Source organism: Micromys minutus, assembly GCF_963924665.1.
Source record: "Micromys minutus genome assembly, chromosome: X".
NCBI classification, from domain to species: domain Eukaryota; kingdom Metazoa; phylum Chordata; class Mammalia; order Rodentia; family Muridae; genus Micromys; species Micromys minutus.
The window spans coordinates 74019491-74039487 of NC_137970.1; the positions used below are offsets into that span (position 1 = coordinate 74019491).

The 19997-nt window shown below is 39.0% G+C and overlaps 1 protein-coding gene across 1 annotated transcript; it reads left to right on the plus strand.

The window, feature by feature from the left end:
• Positions 1 to 513: 513 nt before the first annotated feature.
• On the plus strand, positions 514 to 762 carry LOC308414717 (cytochrome c oxidase subunit NDUFA4-like; the record flags this gene model as incomplete). Its single annotated transcript, XM_080909952.1, has 1 exon — positions 514 to 762. The coding sequence occupies one exon, from the start codon at positions 514 to 516 to the stop codon at positions 760 to 762; it is 249 nt and encodes an 82-aa protein (XP_080766078.1).
• Positions 763 to 19997: the final 19235 nt, after the last annotated feature.

Here is a 19997-nt window from a genome sequence, read left to right on the forward strand (position 1 = left end):
GTGTGTTCCCTTGTGATTTCACAGCTACTCCTAACTCAGTATATTTTGATTAGTGGAGCTTCCATTGTGACACTTTCTGAGAGCTGTTGAGGACATTATATCCATAATTTCAAACCCTGTGAGAGGACCTATAGAGAAAGGCAAAACTGGTTGTTCTTCTGAGAAGCCACAGGGCTCAGGAGTGCAGTGAGTCCTTTCTTCCGGGCTACTTGGAGAAGGCTTTCTTGCTTATACTAAGCAATGCATAGTGCAGGGAAGCACTACATACTACAGACTATAGGCTACTATAACACTCTATAATACAGAAACTGCAGACAAGGAGCTCTACAGCCAAGTAAACCTGAGAATATAAACTTGCCACAGGATGCTTCCTTCTACCTTTTCCCTACTCTATTCTAATGCAAGAGCATTTTGCTTAATTGTTTATAGTGTATTATTGGGGAAAATTGCCTTTTAAAAAAGACAGAGCCTAATCTTCTCCTCTCTCAGTGTAGGTAGGCTTGTGCTCTAAACATGGTCTGCCAGATCCTCCGGCAAGCTGAACAGCATCCCAACTTTATTCTTCTCTTCGTATTTACTGGAGCAGGGGGCACTGGAGCAGCACTGCATGTGATGCGCTTAGCCTTGTTCAATCCGGATGTCAGCTGGGACAGGAAGAATAACCCAGGGCCCTGGAACAAACTGGGTCCCAGTGAACAATATAAGTTCTATTCAGTGAATGTGGACTACAGCAAAATGAAGAAAGAAGGCCCAGACTTCTGAACTGTGAAGTTACCTGGAAAGCTACTTATAATGAAGGTCTTCAGAAGCCATCCGCACAATTTTCCACTTAAGCAGAAAATACTTTGAATGCATGAAATCATGTTGATTTTTTTCTTTTGGAGTTTATTACACTGATGAATAAATCTCTGAAACTTGAAAAAAATACTGATTATCTAAATTGTATTTTACTATTGTTTTCAATTACAAAAGTAAGCCTGGATGTAAGAATTCAACCGAACAGACATTTACTGTTTAAAATTTCACTTTCCAGGTTTCCTTTTCTTGTTCTCCTTTCTCTTCTTTATTCTATGCTTTCTTTGGTTCCAGCTTTTTGCTGATGTTACCTGTGGTTCCCTTCATTTACCAGAGTTCTCCGCATGCTTTTCCACAAGCATTTTCAAGAAGTAAGAATTCTGTGTTCAAAAAAAATCCATGAATACATTGTGTAAAGTTAATTGTCACTTACTGCATGCACTGCCTTGAAGCACTACCCACCTTACTTTCCCCATTCAAAGGTCCCTGTCCAGAATGACTCAGCTCTTTAGACATCTTAGAGTCTCTGGGGAAGCCAAGCCTTGTAACACTAACTTAAACACATCACACCCGTCCTTTCTAAGGTTCAGGGATCTTCGTGGAAGAAGGACTCAAAAGATTGATGCTGAGAATGTCAAGGCAACAGTGTTTTCCAAACACAGCAGGGCAGTTGTACACAATGATTGTGACCCATGCACAAGCTCTGGTCAGCCAAAGCCCCCATAGAGAGGGGAAGATAGGCAAGAAATCCCTCCACTAGCTGAAGGGCTATTAGCATTTAATAGCTGCTGGTGAGGTGTCAGGTTGTTTGTTGGTTTGTTTTTTTAATGACCCTTGATAGGCAGAGAAAACTCCAGGGCAGGCTCCAATACAAAGAATCCTTGGGCAACACAAATTGGATTTTAAAAATGTGCTCAAGGCACGCTGTATGAAATTCTCAGAGTTAATAAAAATATTGGTTTTAAAGGGGATCTGACTAACCTTTTAGCATCTTGGCTAAACAATATATTCTCAGTACCTGTTGGCTTATAATTTGAGGTAGAATATTATTTTGTGGACCACCACTGGAATGCTTTGGGCAGTGAACTTGGCAGAAGAAAGCTTGTGTAACTTTGCTCCCTAGTCCAGTAGCTGGTGTTTGAAGACAGAGAGCTTTGAATGGCCAGCCATCTGCTTGAGACACTCCTTTGTTACTTTACTTCCCAGTTAAAGGAGTTGTGTACTTCTGTTACACAAACATGCCTCGGGCTTTTGTGGTAGTTTCAGCTCTTCTGATGGTTAAGCAGCTAATGACAGCGAACAGGAAGTGACTCACTGTGACAGTTCCTTAGCTGGACTACTTGCCCTGCTCTCTGCCGGCTCTGTGCTGTCAGGTAACCTTTTAAAAGAATCAATGAAGTAACAGTTGATTGTGGCAATTTATACCTCAGTGGGGTTTTGTGAGTATTAAGTCAATGTTGGGAGAACATGTTGAACAGTGTTCCTTATACAGTCCCATGCAAGTACAGTTGGGATGCAGTGATCATATAGAAAGTATCTGTTGACTTAGATACAACAGAGGAATCTAAAAGTCATACAGTTGTGGCTTACGTGCACTATGAAAACATCAGAAAACTATGCACTGTACAAGAGGACTCACTGTGAACTCTGGAAAACAAAACAAAGCCAAAAGAACAAAAGGTAAAGCTTTTAGAAATCATTAAATTATGTGGTGTCTCCAGGCAAGATCCCATTCAGGCCTTTGTCCTCCCCAATCTTGATCATTGAGTGGTAGTAGAGGATGTAGGATTCTTGCTATTAGAACTGACAAAGTCAAGCTCTATAGGATACTTATGATAAGCCCTCTCTGAGGCAGTTTGGGTTGAGAGCTGACCTTACACTTGTAGCATGGAAGGATAATATGTTGATAGTGAAAAGAATCTGCTCACCAAAAGTCTTCCTTAATTTATGTTCCATGCCAGTAGCCACTACAGCTCTTAAAGGAACCATACTTTAACCTATCTCTTTGAATCTCAACACTTTCTTCTATCGAGCATTTTTCTCATTAGACAAAGATGCCTACTATCTGACAGGAAGGCACTCCCAATATCGCCCTAATCTTCCCTCAGTCTGGACCTGCGGATAATGTCTTTCTTAATAGCACCTTCAATCCCTGAATTCTTCATCATTCTAATTCACATCCTTTTGCTGCTCACTCACACCTCAATCATGGGTACTCTCTGCTGCACCAGGGAGGTCCTTGTTTTTGCTGAGGCTGCTGCTGTTGCTGCCACTGCAGAAAATTCCCCTGACAGGGTGCTCAGGGGCTTCATTTACACATTCATGAGCTTGGGGCTCAGCTGGCTCTCGGTCCCCCTCTGCAGCCCATCTACTTGTCCTCATTATCTTTCTATTGCTCTGATGCTTGAAAGAGAGCACTGGAGGTTTCCTACATGAAAAAATCCTCCCCTCTTAATGAAGGCAGAGCAAAAAATTGCCTAGGCCTGATGCAAGGGTTGTACTAGCTCATTTAATGCTTCCTCACCCATATTAATAATATATGCACAGTTATGCATCTTTATATTCTTGCTGCTTTCCTTGGCACCTTACTCATTTACCCCTTTGTCACTCAAACAGATGCATATATCCCAATGAGAGTTTGCAGCAAAGGGTCCCTGTTTCTTTTGTGTTTCTAAGAACAGGGAGACTGTTATTCTAAGGAGCCACTGGGTTCAGCAGTGGAGCACTCACCTAGCACATGTAAGGTTTGGGGTTCAATCCTTCGGTACCCCCAAAGAAAAAAAAAAGAAAAAAAGCTTAAAGAAACCCCCCCCCTTTCCCAAGAGAAGAGGACCAAGAAAGAGAGGACATGAGGAAAGCTCAGAAGCCAGGGAAGAAATGAGAGAACGTTGAGCCCAGGATGATGAGGTCCTGGACAACCTTTAAGAGTCTCGTGCCTTGGACTGGAGAAGAGGCATCTGAGAGAGGTAGTAGAGCTGAAAGGCATTCAAGACAGGAAAGACTTTCACCAGCATCACTAAGGGACATTGGTCCAAACTTCTATCTAGGACTAGATGTTTTCTTACAGTCAGTCCTTGCTTCCCACCCAGTGCTTTGCACTTGTGCCTAAATACAGTACTAAAGGGAAGGGACGTACACCGCACAAGAATCAATTATTATCATTTTTTTCGTGACCATGTGTAAATGGCAGGCTCAAAATAAAAATTAGGTTGACTTAATTTTAAACATATTTTATTTATTATTTACTAGATTTTCTTTCCTCTCATATCCTCTCTTCTCTTTTTGGGACAGGATCTCCTTGTATAACCCCATCTGATCTTACGGTTGCTGCCCCAGCCATCCAAGTGCTGGGATTAGCAGTATGTACTACTATGCCTGACTTACCTACTAGATTCTTAAAAGAAAAAAAAATAACTTAAGTCTGTGAAAGGCTTATACTTCTTTTTTTTAACTATAGCACATTTATTTCAAATTTTGATGTTATTTTTTTATTATTTATCTTTATTAAATATTCTTTGTATTTACATTTCAAATGTTATCCTCTTCCCCCCATCTCATCCCACCTCCGCCTTCCATTGCCTCCATGAAGTTGCTCTGTCTCCCAACCACCCTCTTCCACCTCCAAGAGTTCCCCTACACTGGGGAACTGAGCCTTCGTCTAACCAAAGGCCTTTCCTCCCATTGATGCCATATAAGGCCATTCTCAGCTGCATATGCACCTGGGGCCATGGGTGTCTCCATATGAACTCATTGGTTGGTGTTTTAGTCCCTGGGAGCTGTGGTGGGTTTGGTTACTTGATCATTTTGTTCTTACCATGGGGTTGAAGACCCTTTTAGTTCCTTCAGTCCTTTCTCTACCTCCTTCATTGGGGTCCTCGTGTTCAGTCCGATGGTTAGCTGTAAGCATCCTCCTCTGTATCAGTATGGCTCTGGCAGAGCCTCTAAGGAGGCACCCATATCAGGTTCCTGCCAGTAAGTACTACTTGGTATCAGCAATAGTGCTTGGGTTTAGTGGCTGCATATGGGATGGATCCGCAGGTGAGGCAGTCTCTGGATGATCTTTTCTCCAGTCCCTGCTCCTCTATTTGTCCCTTTATTTCCTCCCATGAATGTTTTGTTCTCTCTTATAAGAAGGACTGAGGCATCCACCTTCTGGCCTTTCTTCTCTTTGAGCTTCATAAGTTCTGTGAATTGTTTCTTGTGTATTACAAGCTTTTTGGCCTGGTATCCGCTTATCAGTGAGTACATACCATGAGTGTTCTTTTGTGACTGGGTTACCTCACTCAGGATGATAGCTTCAAGTTCTGTCCATTTGCCTAGGAAGTTCATGAAGTCATTGTTTTTAACGCTGAGCACTACTCTATCGTGTATATGTACCCCAATGTCTGTATCTATTCCTCTGTTGAAGGGCATCTGGGTTCTTTCCAGCTTCTGGCTATTATAAATAAGGCTACTGTGAACATGGTGGAGCATGTGTCCTTGTTAGATGTTGGAGCATCTTTTGGGTATATACCCAGAAGTGGAATAACTGGGTCTTCAGGCAGTACTATGTCCATTTTTATGAGGAATCACCAGACTGATTTCCAGAGTGGTTGTATCAGTTTACAACCCCACCAACAGTGGAGAAGTGTTCCCCTTTCTCCACATCCTAGCCAGCATCTGCTGTCACCTGAGTTTTTTATCTTAGCCATTCTGACTGGTGTGAGGTGGAATCTCAGGGTTGTTTTGATTTGCATTTCCCTGATGACTAGGGATGTTGAACATATCTTTAGGTACTTCTCAGGCTTACACTTTTTATATCTGTCTGTGAACTTGCTTTTCTTTGGGGGGGTATCTTACAATTATTAATATAGTTGGCTTTGTTTTTGTTTTTGAGACAGGATATCACTATGTTTTTCTGGCTGGTCTAGAATTTCCTATGTAAATCAGAGATCTGCCTACCTCTGCCCCCAGGTGCTATGATTAAAGGCATACATAACTATGCCTGGCATTGGTAATAATACTTGTCTGTCATACACAACAGTGACTTTTGAATGGGGTACTGTGCAAATGTTTTTAGAGATAAGAGTACAGCAAGTTTGAAGGAGTCTGGGCATCCCGAAACAGCTATCTACAGTCTTTTTGCTCTTGCCTATTTCATATGAAGATTATTATAATATTCTCTAAAAAATAAGATTCAGGCTCAAAAGTTCATAGCTATCCCATGATATACATCCATACAGCTGTGACAGTTTGTTTTTGTTTTCCCTTATATGACTTTGGAGCCAGTTATGAAAGCAACTCCTAATGTTTTAATGCAATGACTCAATAAGCACGATGCAAGCTTGTGTTGTAAACTCTAATGTTTCTTGAAGAACAAAGTTGTCTCTTGACTTCAGTGTCACATTTATATGTCACCTTTCCACTGTCACTCTAGCTCCAGTGAAATAGGACTAACATTTCTCTATAGCTCTTAAAAAATGCAAGGGCAGAGCTGTCAGTTGGCTATACTTGAGTAAGACCAGCTGGAAGTTCTTTTGCTGGTTGAATATGTTTATTTATTTATATTTTTAGTCTCTGCTCTAGAAGGCATATTCAGAACACAATCAAATTATACTCCCTCTTCTAACAGGATCAACATGCTTGCAAAGGGACATTTGTTTTCTCCAGCATCCTTCACACATGTAAGCCAATGAAAAATACTAGCAATTTTCCTCTTTTTTGACTCTTCAGAGATTCACAGAGGCAAGTCACATGAGCGCTGAGCTGTGGCATGTGATCTGCCACAGGGAAAGAAGCAGTCACCAACCAGATGGTGGATGGATCTGTGTTTTACCTTCCTCACATCAAAAGACGGTAGTCTCTGGATTTGGTTTGCTGTTAGGAAGTGTATTTTGTATGTGTAGCAGGTAGCTGCTGCAATTTTAAAGATTCAAAAAGACCACTTGAAATACAATTGCTTCAAGGGAAAAATGAGATTATAATAAAAAGAACATGAAAATTTAGCTCTAAAGCGTTATATGACTCAATTAAATGTAAAATTGTCACTAAATACTCACCATACTCAGATTAAACAATAGGAATCTAGTTTAGTTTCCATAAGCCCATATTTATATATTGATAGAAAGAGCAAAGAAGTTTAGAGAAATCAAAGATCAATTAGAAGTTAATACTATAATTTAATGAATGTAAATACCTCCAACTTTCCAAATAGATGGTACTCTTTAGAAGCATAAACTTTTTAAATTAACACATATTTTTCCCCTCTTTGGAACTCTACAGTTTTATCTTATCGACGACTTTATATTTTCTCCCCTTAATGCAAAGTGAATTTAAAAAAAAATAACAAATAACAGACTATTGACATAACGTCTGATTCAAAAAATGCCTTAAATTCTTAGCATTAAAAAAAATTGCTTCCGTAAGGAATGTTGTGTGACGTTGTCCATATCACTTAGAAAATAATTGCAAGTTCTCTAAATAATTTTATGCATCTTACTCTACTACTATCTACTTGTTATTTCAGTGAGTAGATCAAGAAGATAGAAACAAAGGAAGGCGCATTTCTATCTTTGAAAAAAGCAACAAGGGCTGGAGAAATGGCTCAGTGGTTAAGAGCACTGACTGCTCTTCCATAGGTCCTGAGTTCAATTCCCAGCAACCACATGGTTGCTCACAGCCATCTGTAATGGGATCTGGTGCCCTCTTCTGGCTTGTAGGTATATATGCAGGCAGTACACTATATACAAAATAAATAAATCTTTAAAAAAATCAGTAATCTCACAGAAAATCTTATTATTGTCCCAGCCATAAAAGAAAATAAACATAAACTTCTAACCTTACCAAAAAAAAAAAAAAAACTATGAACACTAAATGTTCTTCCACCACTGATGTTTTCCCTCATTATTCAAAATATTTTTTTCAGCTACAAAACTACTCAAATTGTCCAAAGTACTATGTACTGAGTCATGGAATCTTTTCTTTATCACTCAGTCATGGCTGCCAGATTTAGCAAGTAAATATTCAAGACAAACTTAAATTTGAATTTCAGGTAAACAACACATACTCTTTAGTATAAATAGGTCCTGTGCAATATGTAGTATCCCTGTTATATTTGGAAACACTGTTTTCTGCCACGTTCTCTGTCTACCTATATTGAAGCATCTTTCCTTCCATCACCCCTCAGTTCCAGCATCATTTCATAAAATCCTAGTCATCTCACGCATATCACAATAAATCTCATATCATTCTCATGTCTGCTGTCATCTGAGTTTTTGATCTTAGCCATTCTGACTGGTGTGAGGTGGAATCTCAGGGTTGTTTTGATTTGCATTTCCCTGATGAACTAGGGATGTTGAGCATTTCGTTAGGTGCTTCTTGGCCATTTCATATTCTTTAGTTGAGAATTCTTTGTTTAGCCCTGTACCCCATTTTTAATAGGATTGTTTGATTCTTTGGAGTCTAGTTTCTTGAGTTCTTTGTATATATTGGATATTAGCCCTTTATAAGATGTGGGATTGGTAAAGATCCTTTCCCAATCTGTTTTATTTTTTTTGTTGTTGTTGTCTTGACAAAACTTTGCCTTACAGAAACTTTGCAATTTCATAAGGTCCCATTTTTTGATTCTTGATTTTAGAGCATAAGCCATTGGTGTTCTGTTCAGGAAAATTTCCCCTATGCCTATGTATTCTAAGCTCTTCCCCAATTTCTCCTCTAATAGTTTCATTGTACCTGGTTTTATGTAGAGGTCTTTGTTCCACTTGGACTTGAGCTTTGTAAAAGGAGGTAAGAAACGATTGATTTATATTCTTCTGCATGCTGACTGCCAGTTAAGACAACATTTGTTGAAGAGGCTGTCCTTTTTCCATTGATTGTTTTTAGCACCTTTGTCAAATATCAAGCGACCACAGATGTGTGGGTTCATTTCTGGGTCTTCAATTCTGTTTTACCTGCCTTTTTCTATACCAATATCATGCAATTTTTTTTTTATCACAAATGCTTTGTAATATAGCTTGAGGTCAGAGGTTGTGATTCCCCCAGTAGTTCTTTTATTGTTGAGAATAGATTTTGCTATCCTAGGTTTTTTGTTATTCCAGATGAATTTGAAAATTGTTCTTTCCAACTCTATGAAGTATTGAGTTGAAATTTTGACGAGAATTGCGTTGAATCTTTAAATTGCCTTAGGCAAGATGGCTATCTTTACTATGTTGATCCTTCCATTCCATGAGCATAGGAGATCTTTCCATCTTCTGACATCTTCTTCAATTTCCTTCTTCAAAGATTAGAAGTTCTTGTCATACAGATCTTTCACTTGCTTTGTTAGGGTCACACCAAGGTATTTCATATTGTTTGTGACTATTGTGAAGGGTATCTTTTCCCTAATTTCTTTCTCAGCATGTTTATCCTTTGAGTAGAGGAAGGCTACTGATTTGTTTGAGTTAGTTTTATGACCATCCACTTTGCTGAAGTTGTTTATCATGTATAAGTGTTCTCTGCTGGAATTTTTGGGGTCACTTAAGTATACTATCATATCATCTGCAAATAGTGATATTTTGACTTCTTCCTTTCTGACTTATATCTCTTTGACTTTCTTTTGTTGGCTAATTGCTTCGGCCAGGACTTCCAGTACTATGTTGAATAGGTAGGGGGAGAGTGGGCAGCCTTGTCTACTCCCTGATTTTAGTGGAATTGTTTCAAGTTTCTCACCGTTTAGTTTGATGTTGGCTACCTGTTCACTGTATATTGCTTTTACTATGTTTAGGTATGAGCCTTGGATTCCTGATCTTTCCAAGACTTAGCATGAAGGGGTATTGAATTTTCTCAAATGCTTTCTCAGCATCTAGTGAGATGATCATGTGGTTTTTTTTTCTTAGAGTTTGTTTATATGGTGGATTATATTGATGGATTTGATTATATTGAACCATCCATGAATCCCTGGGATGAAGCCTACTTGATCATGATGAATGATTTTTGTGTATGTGTGTGTTGTGTGTGTGTTCTTGGATTCAGTTTGCAAGAATTCTATTGATTTTTTTCCATCAGTGTTCATTAGGGAAATTGGTCTGAAGTTCTCTTTCTTTGTAGGGTCTTTGTGTGGTTTAGGAATGAGCATGACTGTGGTTTCCAAGAATGAGTTGGGCAGTTGTCCCCTTTGTTATTTTGTGGAATAGTTTAGATAGTATCTGTATATGAAAGTCTGATAGAGTTCAGCACTGAACTCATCTGGTCTGGGGCTTTTTTTTTTTTTTTTTTTTTTGGTTGGAAAACTATTGATTACTGCTTCTGTTTCTTTAAGTGTTATAAGTGTTATGGGACTGTTTAGATGGTTTATCTGATCCTGATTTAACTTTGGTACCTGGTATCTGTCTAGAAAATTGTCCATTCCCTCTATATTTTCCAGTTTTGTTGACTATAGGCTTTTGTAGTAGAATCTGATGATTTCTTGAATTTCCTCAGTTTTTCTTGTGATGTCTCCCCTTTCATTTCTCATTTTGTTAATTTGGATAATCTCTCTGTGCCCTCTAGTTAGTCTGGCTCAGGGTTTATCTATCTTGTTGAGTTTCTCAAAGAACCAGCTTCTGGTTTTGTTGATTCTTTGAATAGTTCTTTTTTTTTAATTCCAAGATTTTAATGTCATTGATACAGAATTGGTTTCAATACAGACAGAGTAGTAGACTTAACAGCACAGAGAATCAAGAAGTTGTTCCAAATGTATACTAACAACTATTTTTGATATTAGTATAGAGTATTTCTTTGTAGGAATAATAATATTTTCAATCAGACTTGATATATAAAGGAACTCCACACCATACCATGCAACATATAGAGAAATTACATAAAAAATGGATCATATATCTTTATGTAAAAGTAAAATCACAAAATTTCTAAAATGAAATGGAGGGCAAAACTTTTGTGATATATGTTTATGGAAAGACATGTTGACATCATTATGAAATGGGAAAGGAAAGGTGAGTTGTAACTCCCAGAACATGGCTTTTCTTTTCCATTTTATTTTTTAATTAAACAACTTTATTTTAAAAAACAGACATTTAGAAGCATTTTTGGATAAAACTATATGAATATATTTTTGTCAGTACTTGTTTTTAAGGTTCTTTTTGTTTCTACTTGGTTGATTTCTGCTCTGAGTTTGATTATTTCCTGCTGTGCTCTCCTCTTGGGTGTATCTGCTTCTTTTTGTTCTAAAGCTTTCAGCTGTGCTGTCAAGTTGCTAGTGTATGCTCTCTGCAGTTTCTTTTTGGAGGCGCTCAGAGCTAAGAGTTTTTCTCTTAGTACTGCTTTCATTGCATCCCATAAGTTTGTGTATTCTGTGCTCTCATTTTTGTTAAATTCTGAAAAATCCTTAATTTCTTTCTTCATTTTTCCTTCACCATGTTATCATTGAGTAGAACAGTGTTTAGTTTCCATGTGTATGTGGCTTTTTGTTGTCTTTGTTGTTATTAAAGACCAGCCTTAGTCCATGGTGATCTGATAGGATGCATGGGAGCATTTCAATCTTCTTATATCTGTTGAGGCCTGTTTTGACTATATGGTCAAGTTTGGAGAAGGTGCCACGAGGTGATGAGAAGAAGGTGTATTCTTTTGTTTTAGGATGAAATGTTCTGTAGATATCTATTAATGCCAATTGATTCATAACCTGTTCCAGTTTGGCTGTGTCTCTGTTCTGTTTCTGCTTCCATGGTCTGTACATTGATAAGAGTGGGGTGTTGAAGTCTCCCACTATTATTGTGTGTTGTGCAATATATGCTTGGAGCTTTAGTAGGGTTTCTTTTATGAATGGGGGTGCCCTTGCATTTGGAACATAGATGTTCAGGATTGAGAGTTCATCTTGATAGATTTTTTTTTCTGTGATGAGTAGAAAGTGTCCTTCCTTATCTTTTTTTTGATAACTTTTGGTTGAAAATCTATTTTATTCAGTATTAGGATTGCTATTCCAGCTTGTTTCTTGGGACCATTTGTTTGGAAGGGTTTTCCCAGCCTTTTACTTTGAGGTAGTTTCTGTCTTTGTCTCTGAGATGAGTTTCCTGTATGCAGCAAAATGCAGGATCCTGTTTACATATACAGTCTGATAGTCTGTGTCTTTTTATTGGAAACTTGAGTTCATTGATGTTAACAGATATTAAGGAAGAGTGATTGTTGTTTCCTGTTATTTTTGTTGTTAGAGGTAGAATTATGTTTGTGTCCTTTTCTTTTTTGAGGTTTGAAGCATGATTATTTTCTTGCTTTTCCTAGGGTGTAGTTTCCCTCCTTGTGTTAGATTTTTCCATCTATTATCCTTTGTAGGGCTGGGTTTTTGGACAGATATTGTGTAAATTTGCTTTTGTCCTGGAATATCTTGGTTTCTCCATTTATGTTAATTGCGAGTTTTGCTGGATATAGTAACATGGGCTGGCATTTGTGTTCTCTTAGGGTCTGTCTGACATCTGTTCAGGATCTTCTAGCTTTCATAGTCTCTGTTGAGAAGTCTGGTGTAATTCTGATTGGTCTGCCTTTATATGTTACTTTTTCTTTTCCCCTTACTGCTTTTAGGATTCTCTCTTTGATTTGAACATTCGGTGTTTTGACCATTATGTGTTGGGAAAAGTTTCTTTTATGGTCCAATCTACTTGGAGTTTTGTAGGCTTCTTGTATGTTCATAGTCATCTTATTCTTAAAGGTAGGGAAGTTTTCTTCTATGATTTTGTTGAAGATATTTATTGTGTCTTTTAGTTGGGAGTCTTTGCCCTCTTCTACACCTATTATCCTTAGGTTTTGTCTTCTCATTGTGTTCTGGATATCCTGGATGTTTTGTGTTAGGACCTTTTTGGTTTTTGCATTTTCTCTGACTGTTGTGTCAATGTTTTCTATGTTGTCTTCTGCCCTTGAGATCCTCTTTTTCATCTCTTGTAGTCTGTTGGCGACATTTGCATCTATGACTCTTGATTTCTTTCTTAGGTTTTCTATCTTCAAGGTTGTCTCATTTGGGATTTCTTAATGTTTCTATTTCCATTTTTAATTCCTTTACCTGTTTGGTTGTGTTTTCCTGCAGTTCTTTAAGTGATTTTTGTGTTTTCTCTCTAAGGGCTTCTATTTGTGTATGTGTGTTCTCCTGGTTTTCCTGTAATTGTTTAAGGGAATTATTCATCCACTTCTCGAAGATCTCCATCATCATCATGAAGAATGATTTTAAGTCTAAATCTTGTTTTTCTGGTGTTTTGGGAAATCCACTACTTGCTGTGGTTGGAGAGCTGGGTTCTGATGTTGCCAGGTTGTCTTGGTTTCCATTGCTTGGGTTCTTGAGCTTTCCTCTTACCATCTTGTTATCTGTGACTATAGGTGATCTTATCTCTGACTGCAGCTTGTGTTTCCTGTGGTCTGAGAGCCTGTGGGCTCAGGAAGGAGATTGCTCCTGGGTGTTTGGCTCTTTGCATATAAGCAGTGAGTTCTGATGGCAGTGACTCAGTTCTGTCTCCATGAGCTCTTGTGAGTGATTGTGAGGCTGTTCTGGGTACTCAGCTTTCTGTGGGTAGATCCTGAGTCCTGATGGCTGCGACCTGGCTCTCTCTCGTGGACTCAGGTGGTAGAATCCTTATGAGGCTGTTCTGGTACCTCAGCAGTTTGCGGGCAGGTCCTGAGTCCTGATGTGGGTCACCCAGCCCTCTCTATGTGTTGGAACGAATAAGTTCCCAAAGATCACCATGCTATCTGTGCTTGGAGAGTTCTCGGTGTTTCCTCCCTGGATAGTTGGTAGGAGTGTGTGGCAGACTTACCGTGGCCTCAGGTGGGAGAGCACTTGTGAGGCTGTTCTGGGAGCTCAGCAGTCTGCGTGCAGGTCCTGAGTCCTGATGTTGGTCACCTGACCCTCTCTCTGGACTGGAAAGGTGCCTGTTTGTCTTCTAAAGAGAAAGAAAGGGGTAGAGTTAGGTAAGTAGGGGAGGCTCAAGGTAGACTAGGGGGAGGAGAAAACATGGTCAGAATATATTGTACAAAAACAATTTTCAAGAAAAATTCATACATTAAATGTCAGTAATCTGAACCTCACAGCATCAAAAAATCTGTTGTAAGCAGTCAAAACAAGAGCTAAAGTTAGAAGTAAAACTGTGTGATCATCCTTATAGATACCAAAAAAGGGGAACATTAAGAGTATTTATTGCCCGATTTTGACTTCTAAATTCTTTATAATATTGATAAATATATTTTAAATCAAGAGCCAGAATCATGAATGCAGAAACACCGTGGAAGAATTTTCACCAAAATCAGGAATAAGGCAACAATGCTATTAAAAAGTGTTCTCAAAGCTGATGTTTAATGCAATCAAACCCAAGAAAGGAGTAAGAAACATAAGTAAAATTGAAAGGTAGTGTTTAACAAATCTAAATATGAGAACAAGATAAGAAGTTTATGGCAAAATTAGATGGCAGAAAACAAATCATACATTTATTTATAGATATGACTTAACACTTGGTGATCTGGTGGCATGCGACGAATCCCAACACTTGGGAGAACTTGGGAGAAGTGTCCTTATGATTATGGCAAGTTCTAGGCAGGGCTACAGAGCTGTACTTTATTTAAAAGAAAAAGACAAAGCAACAAAGCACTCACAAACAAGCAAGCCAAAAAAAAGAAGAAAAAAGAAAATGGGAGAAGATAAGAAAAATACTAGATGAGCCAGTTCAGTAAGTCATCAGTTATACAATTAATATGTGCAAAGAACAACAACAAAAAAGCTGTCCTGTAACTAAAACTCAGCTGGATACAGGAGCAAGGAGGTTTTGCCTTATTATTTATTGCTGCCTTTCTTGAGATACCCACTAAGGCTCTGCTGCTTGATTATTTTAAAAAGAAGTGATTTTCTTGCAGGTTAAGGAACAATAACGTGTCCTGATGTGGCGAACTGAGATCAAGCTGAGGCTCAATATAAGTTATTTCCTTCCTTTGAAAGCTGTCCCTTCATGCTCACTCCTAAATTGGAATCAATCTCTGAGGCAAGGCTCCAGTAGGACCTGCAATCCTTCTCTGTTAGCCTTTCTTGAGACCTGTAGATGAACAAACCAGTAAGAGCATGGTCAAGACTAGAGCAGTACTTAAAGAGGCAGGATAAAGAGAACAGAGAGAGAGAAGCTGTGATTGCTTCAGCATCTCAGCTGGTTCCAGCGTTTTCTGTTCTGTAGGTACCTATTATAGTGAAGATTTGGGTACTTACGGATGCCCCAGGGAATAATGACTAGCAGTCTTTCTTGGCCAAAGACCATGCTTGTCAGATATTTTCCAGCTTAAAATCCACCCAATAGACAGTCACACCAGGGCCATTAGCTACAAACTGCTCTCCTAGAACATTTTATCTAAAAATCTACTAAAGCAAGGAAGTAATTTTCTTTGCCATAATTACCATATTTAAGCACCCAAAATTTGGCAACTAATTTGGGAAATGTATTAGGATCAACAATGCAGAGTTCTCACTTTTGAGGGTGAAGTATTCTGCATTGATTCGACTCTATTGCCTTCTTTCTTCTCTTTCCTAATCTTTGTCTCTCATTTACTTCCATGCTGTTTCTCTTCTCTTTAATCTTCAGCTTCTGCTTGATGAATATGGGCCTTGAAACATTCATAAGCTTGAAAGAAGCAATACGGATGATTAATAAAGATGTATTCCAAAAACAGGGCTTTGGTTTTCAAAGAATCCTGACATCCTGATACACTGAGACACAGTATAAAAAGAATGACTTAAACATCCATGCTTCCAAGTGCCTCTCTCTACAGCGTACCTTGTGCATCCCCCTCCTGTGGGTTGATTGCCCACAAGAAGCTACTTAAGAATGGGATTATTTCTACCTCAACTAGCAGGGAATGAAAAGAACAACAGAAATCTATTTTGCAGTTGGCTGATCATTCAAAATCATTCTACCTTAAAATGTCAGCTAATAACATAGTAGGAGGGAGAGATTTTTAAGTACCTCAACTTTATTATTAGACTTTGTTGTAACTGTTACTCCATTTCAACAACGTGAGCCAAATATATTATATAAGCAGTCTCATTTGAAGACTGAATTTCTATCACTCTTCTCCTAGCCAGATGCTGGATTCATAATATCCAAAATCATAGGAACAATTAGTTCTCAAATAGTGCCTTCTCAATTGAGCATTGGCCTTGACTTCTCTTGTGGTCTCCGAAGCTATACTAACTTTGGGTACATTTCAAATCAATAATCTTTGGATATGATTAGCACTTCATTCGTAAGGAGATAGGAAGCTGAAAGAATAGCCTACTGGAAATGATACAATTGGAAGAGACATAAGGGAATACATTCTAAATTGTAAGGCAGCTGGCTAGGTGTCCTAGCTGTTCTTGTACCTGCAAGTGAGAGAAGCATCCAGGATGATAGCTTTAGTTAAAGTTTCTTTTAGTTAAAGTTACAATTGCTAGGGACTCCTGCTAGTGCATTGCAACAATCATGTTCATAACTCACAGCTACAAAGTCAGACAGTCCTCTTGTTGTCCTAAATTTTCACACAAAGAAAATTCATAGCATTTAAATGACTATTGTTAGAAATAACAGCAGAAACAGAACTTTTCCTATATGGTCTGGTTAGAAACCTCAAATTCATAGTTCTTCTGAATACTTTATCAGCATGTATTCATTAACATGGGTTCTATTATGCCATTTCCATGCATGTGTGTTTTGATCATATTTACCATCTATTGCCCTCCTCGCCCCCCCTCCAACTCCTATTGAGTACCTCACTCTTCCAAACTTATTTCTGTCTCTTCTACTTTCATTTCTTTCTTTCTGTGATCTAACAAGTTTCATTAGGCTTGCTTACAGGAATATTCGCAAGGGGTTATTCTCTCCACTGTCCACCATTAAATAACTATATAGCCTCAGAGAGAAGTGGGACCTCATGAGCTCCTCTCCATTGCAGGATGTTTATGGGTCTAATAATTTACTGCAGCTCTACTGTATGTACTTCAAGGTACGTCATCTGCCATGCCTAGAAGATGCCACAACAGTTGACTCTTTCTTCCATCCTTTATATCCATTTTCTTTCCTTTTTGAAATGTTCTCTGAGCCTTGGAAGGGGTGATATAGATATCCCACTTGTGAATGAATATTCACTTATGAGAATAAGTGGTCACTTATTCTCAGCACTATACATAGTTAAAAGTTTCTGTAGTAACTTCCACACACTGCAAAAATAAATTTCTCTGACTGTGGAGAGCATTTTGGCACCATTAGACAGTTGGCGGCTGGTATTTTTTACATCACCATGGACAATCAGAAGCTGGTCAAGGTAGAAATCTGACTCTGGTCCTATACTCAGGAAACTGGTCCGGATTAAGGACATTTGCATTTGAAGTTCAGGGAAGAACACTTAGAATTGTAACTCAGGGCAGGTACAGCAGGTAGGTATGGCAGTCTCTTTGTCTCTTGGGACCCTCTCTAGTCCCTGATCATCACACCTGGCCTCCAGAAAGATGTTTACAGGATTTTTGATTATTAACTTGCTTGTTCCCTGACTCAGAACTGATGTTATCTTTCTGCATGTAACTGAAGTGGTTTAAAAGAGGACCGAATAAAGAAGGCTTCACTTCAGCCTCAGAACTGGCCGAAGTCATGTTACAGTTTTGACTGTCTCTCTTTTCTTTCAATCCTCGCTCCTGCCCTGGGGAACTTGTTGTTTGACAGAGCTGGTCCCTGACATCTGACCAAATCTGACAGCAACACTAATCTGTTTGGTACAAACATACACATTTAGAAGGAAATTCGCCAAACACAGCATGTCTATTTAGCAAAACAATAGCAGTATCTTCCCCAGTAGAGCCTATGACCTCCACAGAGCTTAGGGCCTTTAACCCACGTTACAGTACCAGAAGTGGATTATCTCCTGTATGTGTTGGGGGTGATGGTGGTCTCAAATCCAATCAGAAAGAAGCTGTTCACCCCCATAATGTTTTTATCACTATTATATTAGTGGGCACATCTGCCTGCAGGTTTGTGATATAACATACAAGGTTCATGGGTTAGATTATTATTGATAATTCCTCCCCACTAGCTTGTTTAGCACCTTCCAACGCTGTGAAGGCTAACCTGTAGGAAAGATGCTTTCTTCTCTGCCGGGGAACAGCCCAGGCGTGGGGTGGGTTCTTCTTGAGGCAGCTGAGGGGGAAGAGGGTAAAACCTGGTCTTACCAGATACAGATATGGGTGTAGGACTTTGTCTTACGAGATATTTAGGGTTTCTATATAATAAAAAGTTTACTATCTAAGTCTAAGTTACTGTGCTACTGTAGCTGATCTGCCTTCTGTGATCTTCTTAGGCCAGAAACTGCAGCCTCTGGCACTTAGCACCTCTTTCTAAAACAGCAAGGGATTAAGTAAATAGACTTTGTACTATCTCAGCTGAAACTGCTGGGCTCTAAATTTTAGCCCTTTAGTCAGAAGTTGCAGGAAGAAAAATGGACACTAGAAAAGCTATTATAATGTTTATAATTTTTTTTGACGGTTAAAAAAATTTGGGTTTATTGTTTTTGCTAGACAATACTAAAAAAAGTTTTTTCCATTTTGAAGGCAGGGCTTGAATTATTTAATTTTGATCCATTTATTTAATTAAAAAAAGAAGGAAAAAGAGATCATGGCCCAAAAAAAATAAAAAATAAAAATTAAAAAAAAATTAGCCCCACCCTATCCCAAAGCTCTAGCCAGTCACATGAGCATCACCATGTCCCACTCAGTGCCTGATATTCAGGTGGTGGCACTCTGCCCCATGAGACTACCCTGGAGGTGCAGGGCCAACAAGTACCAGTTTCAGCTCTCAACAGGTTAGTCAAACCTGGCAAACCAGTGGGCTAAAGTCCAGAAATTCTTTCCAGGTTTCTGCCCATTGGCTGAGCACATACAAACTGTCATTAGCTTGTAAGATTTCAGGGGTAGGAGGGACAGAAGAGCAAGAGGATCGCATAAGAGAAACTAGAGGCTATTCCAGCTTGTTCCTGGGCTAGAGGCTCTGGACATAGATTTAAGAAAGACTGGGGTAGATGGTCTGGGTTTCTTAGAAGAGAGAATCAGCCCAAAGGAGGAGGAGCTGAGATGTGCCAAGCAAGCGAGTTCTTCCTGCAGAGCACGGGGGAGGGTGGGGGGGAGGGGGGGGAGGTGGGGGGGAGGGTGGGGAGGTGGGGGTGGGGGGAAGGGTGGGGGTGGGGGGGAGGGTGGGGGGGCTGACTCCGGAGTGGAGGGTGCTCAGAGTTCATCTAGTACCATGAAGACAAAGGCAGAGGGAGTCCTGATGTTGGGACCGAATGTGAGACAGGTACATACAGTTAAAGACCAGAAAGCCATCAGGACCCTCAAGGCCAAATCCCGTCTGCACACTGGCTCTGCAGGGCTGCAGGAGATCCTCGCTGTGAACTAAGTCACGTTAATCGTCGGGCTCTGGGTGGTAGAAAGAACAACACATTTTTGTTTTCAGAGGAATGAGGTGGGAAGAGTGGCCATGATCTAGTAAAAGAGAGACCTGCAAGAAGCAGAAAACACTTAGAGAACATTTTAACATATATATATATATATTTTTTTTAATATATATATATATTTAAAGTTAAGAAAAATAAAACTAATTCAAGCCATGCCCTGTGCAAAAAAAGAAAAAACAGTCAAAGAAAAAAAAATGAAAAATTCAAAGCGAGACCCTCTGTCTTCTGCTCTCTCTGGTCTCAACTTCAGAATCACAGTCAGCTTGTTACTTTTATTTTGGAAGAAAAGATGTAGAAGTTTCTTTCAGTCATTCAGAAGGCAAGTATATCCACTTACTTACAAAATCAGAATGGCAGAAACAGACTAGGGAAGGAAAGTCACAGGTGAAGGGCAGAACGAAAAGGAACTTGCAAAAATAAAACTAACAAGATGACTGCTCCAGACGACTGTGAAGGACATGGTGGGCCGGTCTGCTAGTCAAGTAATGATTCAATGTTTAAATTATCCTCTTGTTTTTTTTTGTTGGGTGTTTGCTCAAGTTTAGTTTTATTTATTTATTTATTTATGTATGTATTTATGTGTTTATGTATTTATGTATTTATTTATTTATTTATTTATTTATTTATTTATTTTGAAACACTGACCCTAATAAGAGTCAGCAAGAAATATAGGATCCCTTCCCTCCCCTGGTCTGCCTCTACTGAAGCCACCACCACCATCTCTGTGGCTGGATACTAGAAGAGTCCCCATGTTTGTGGAC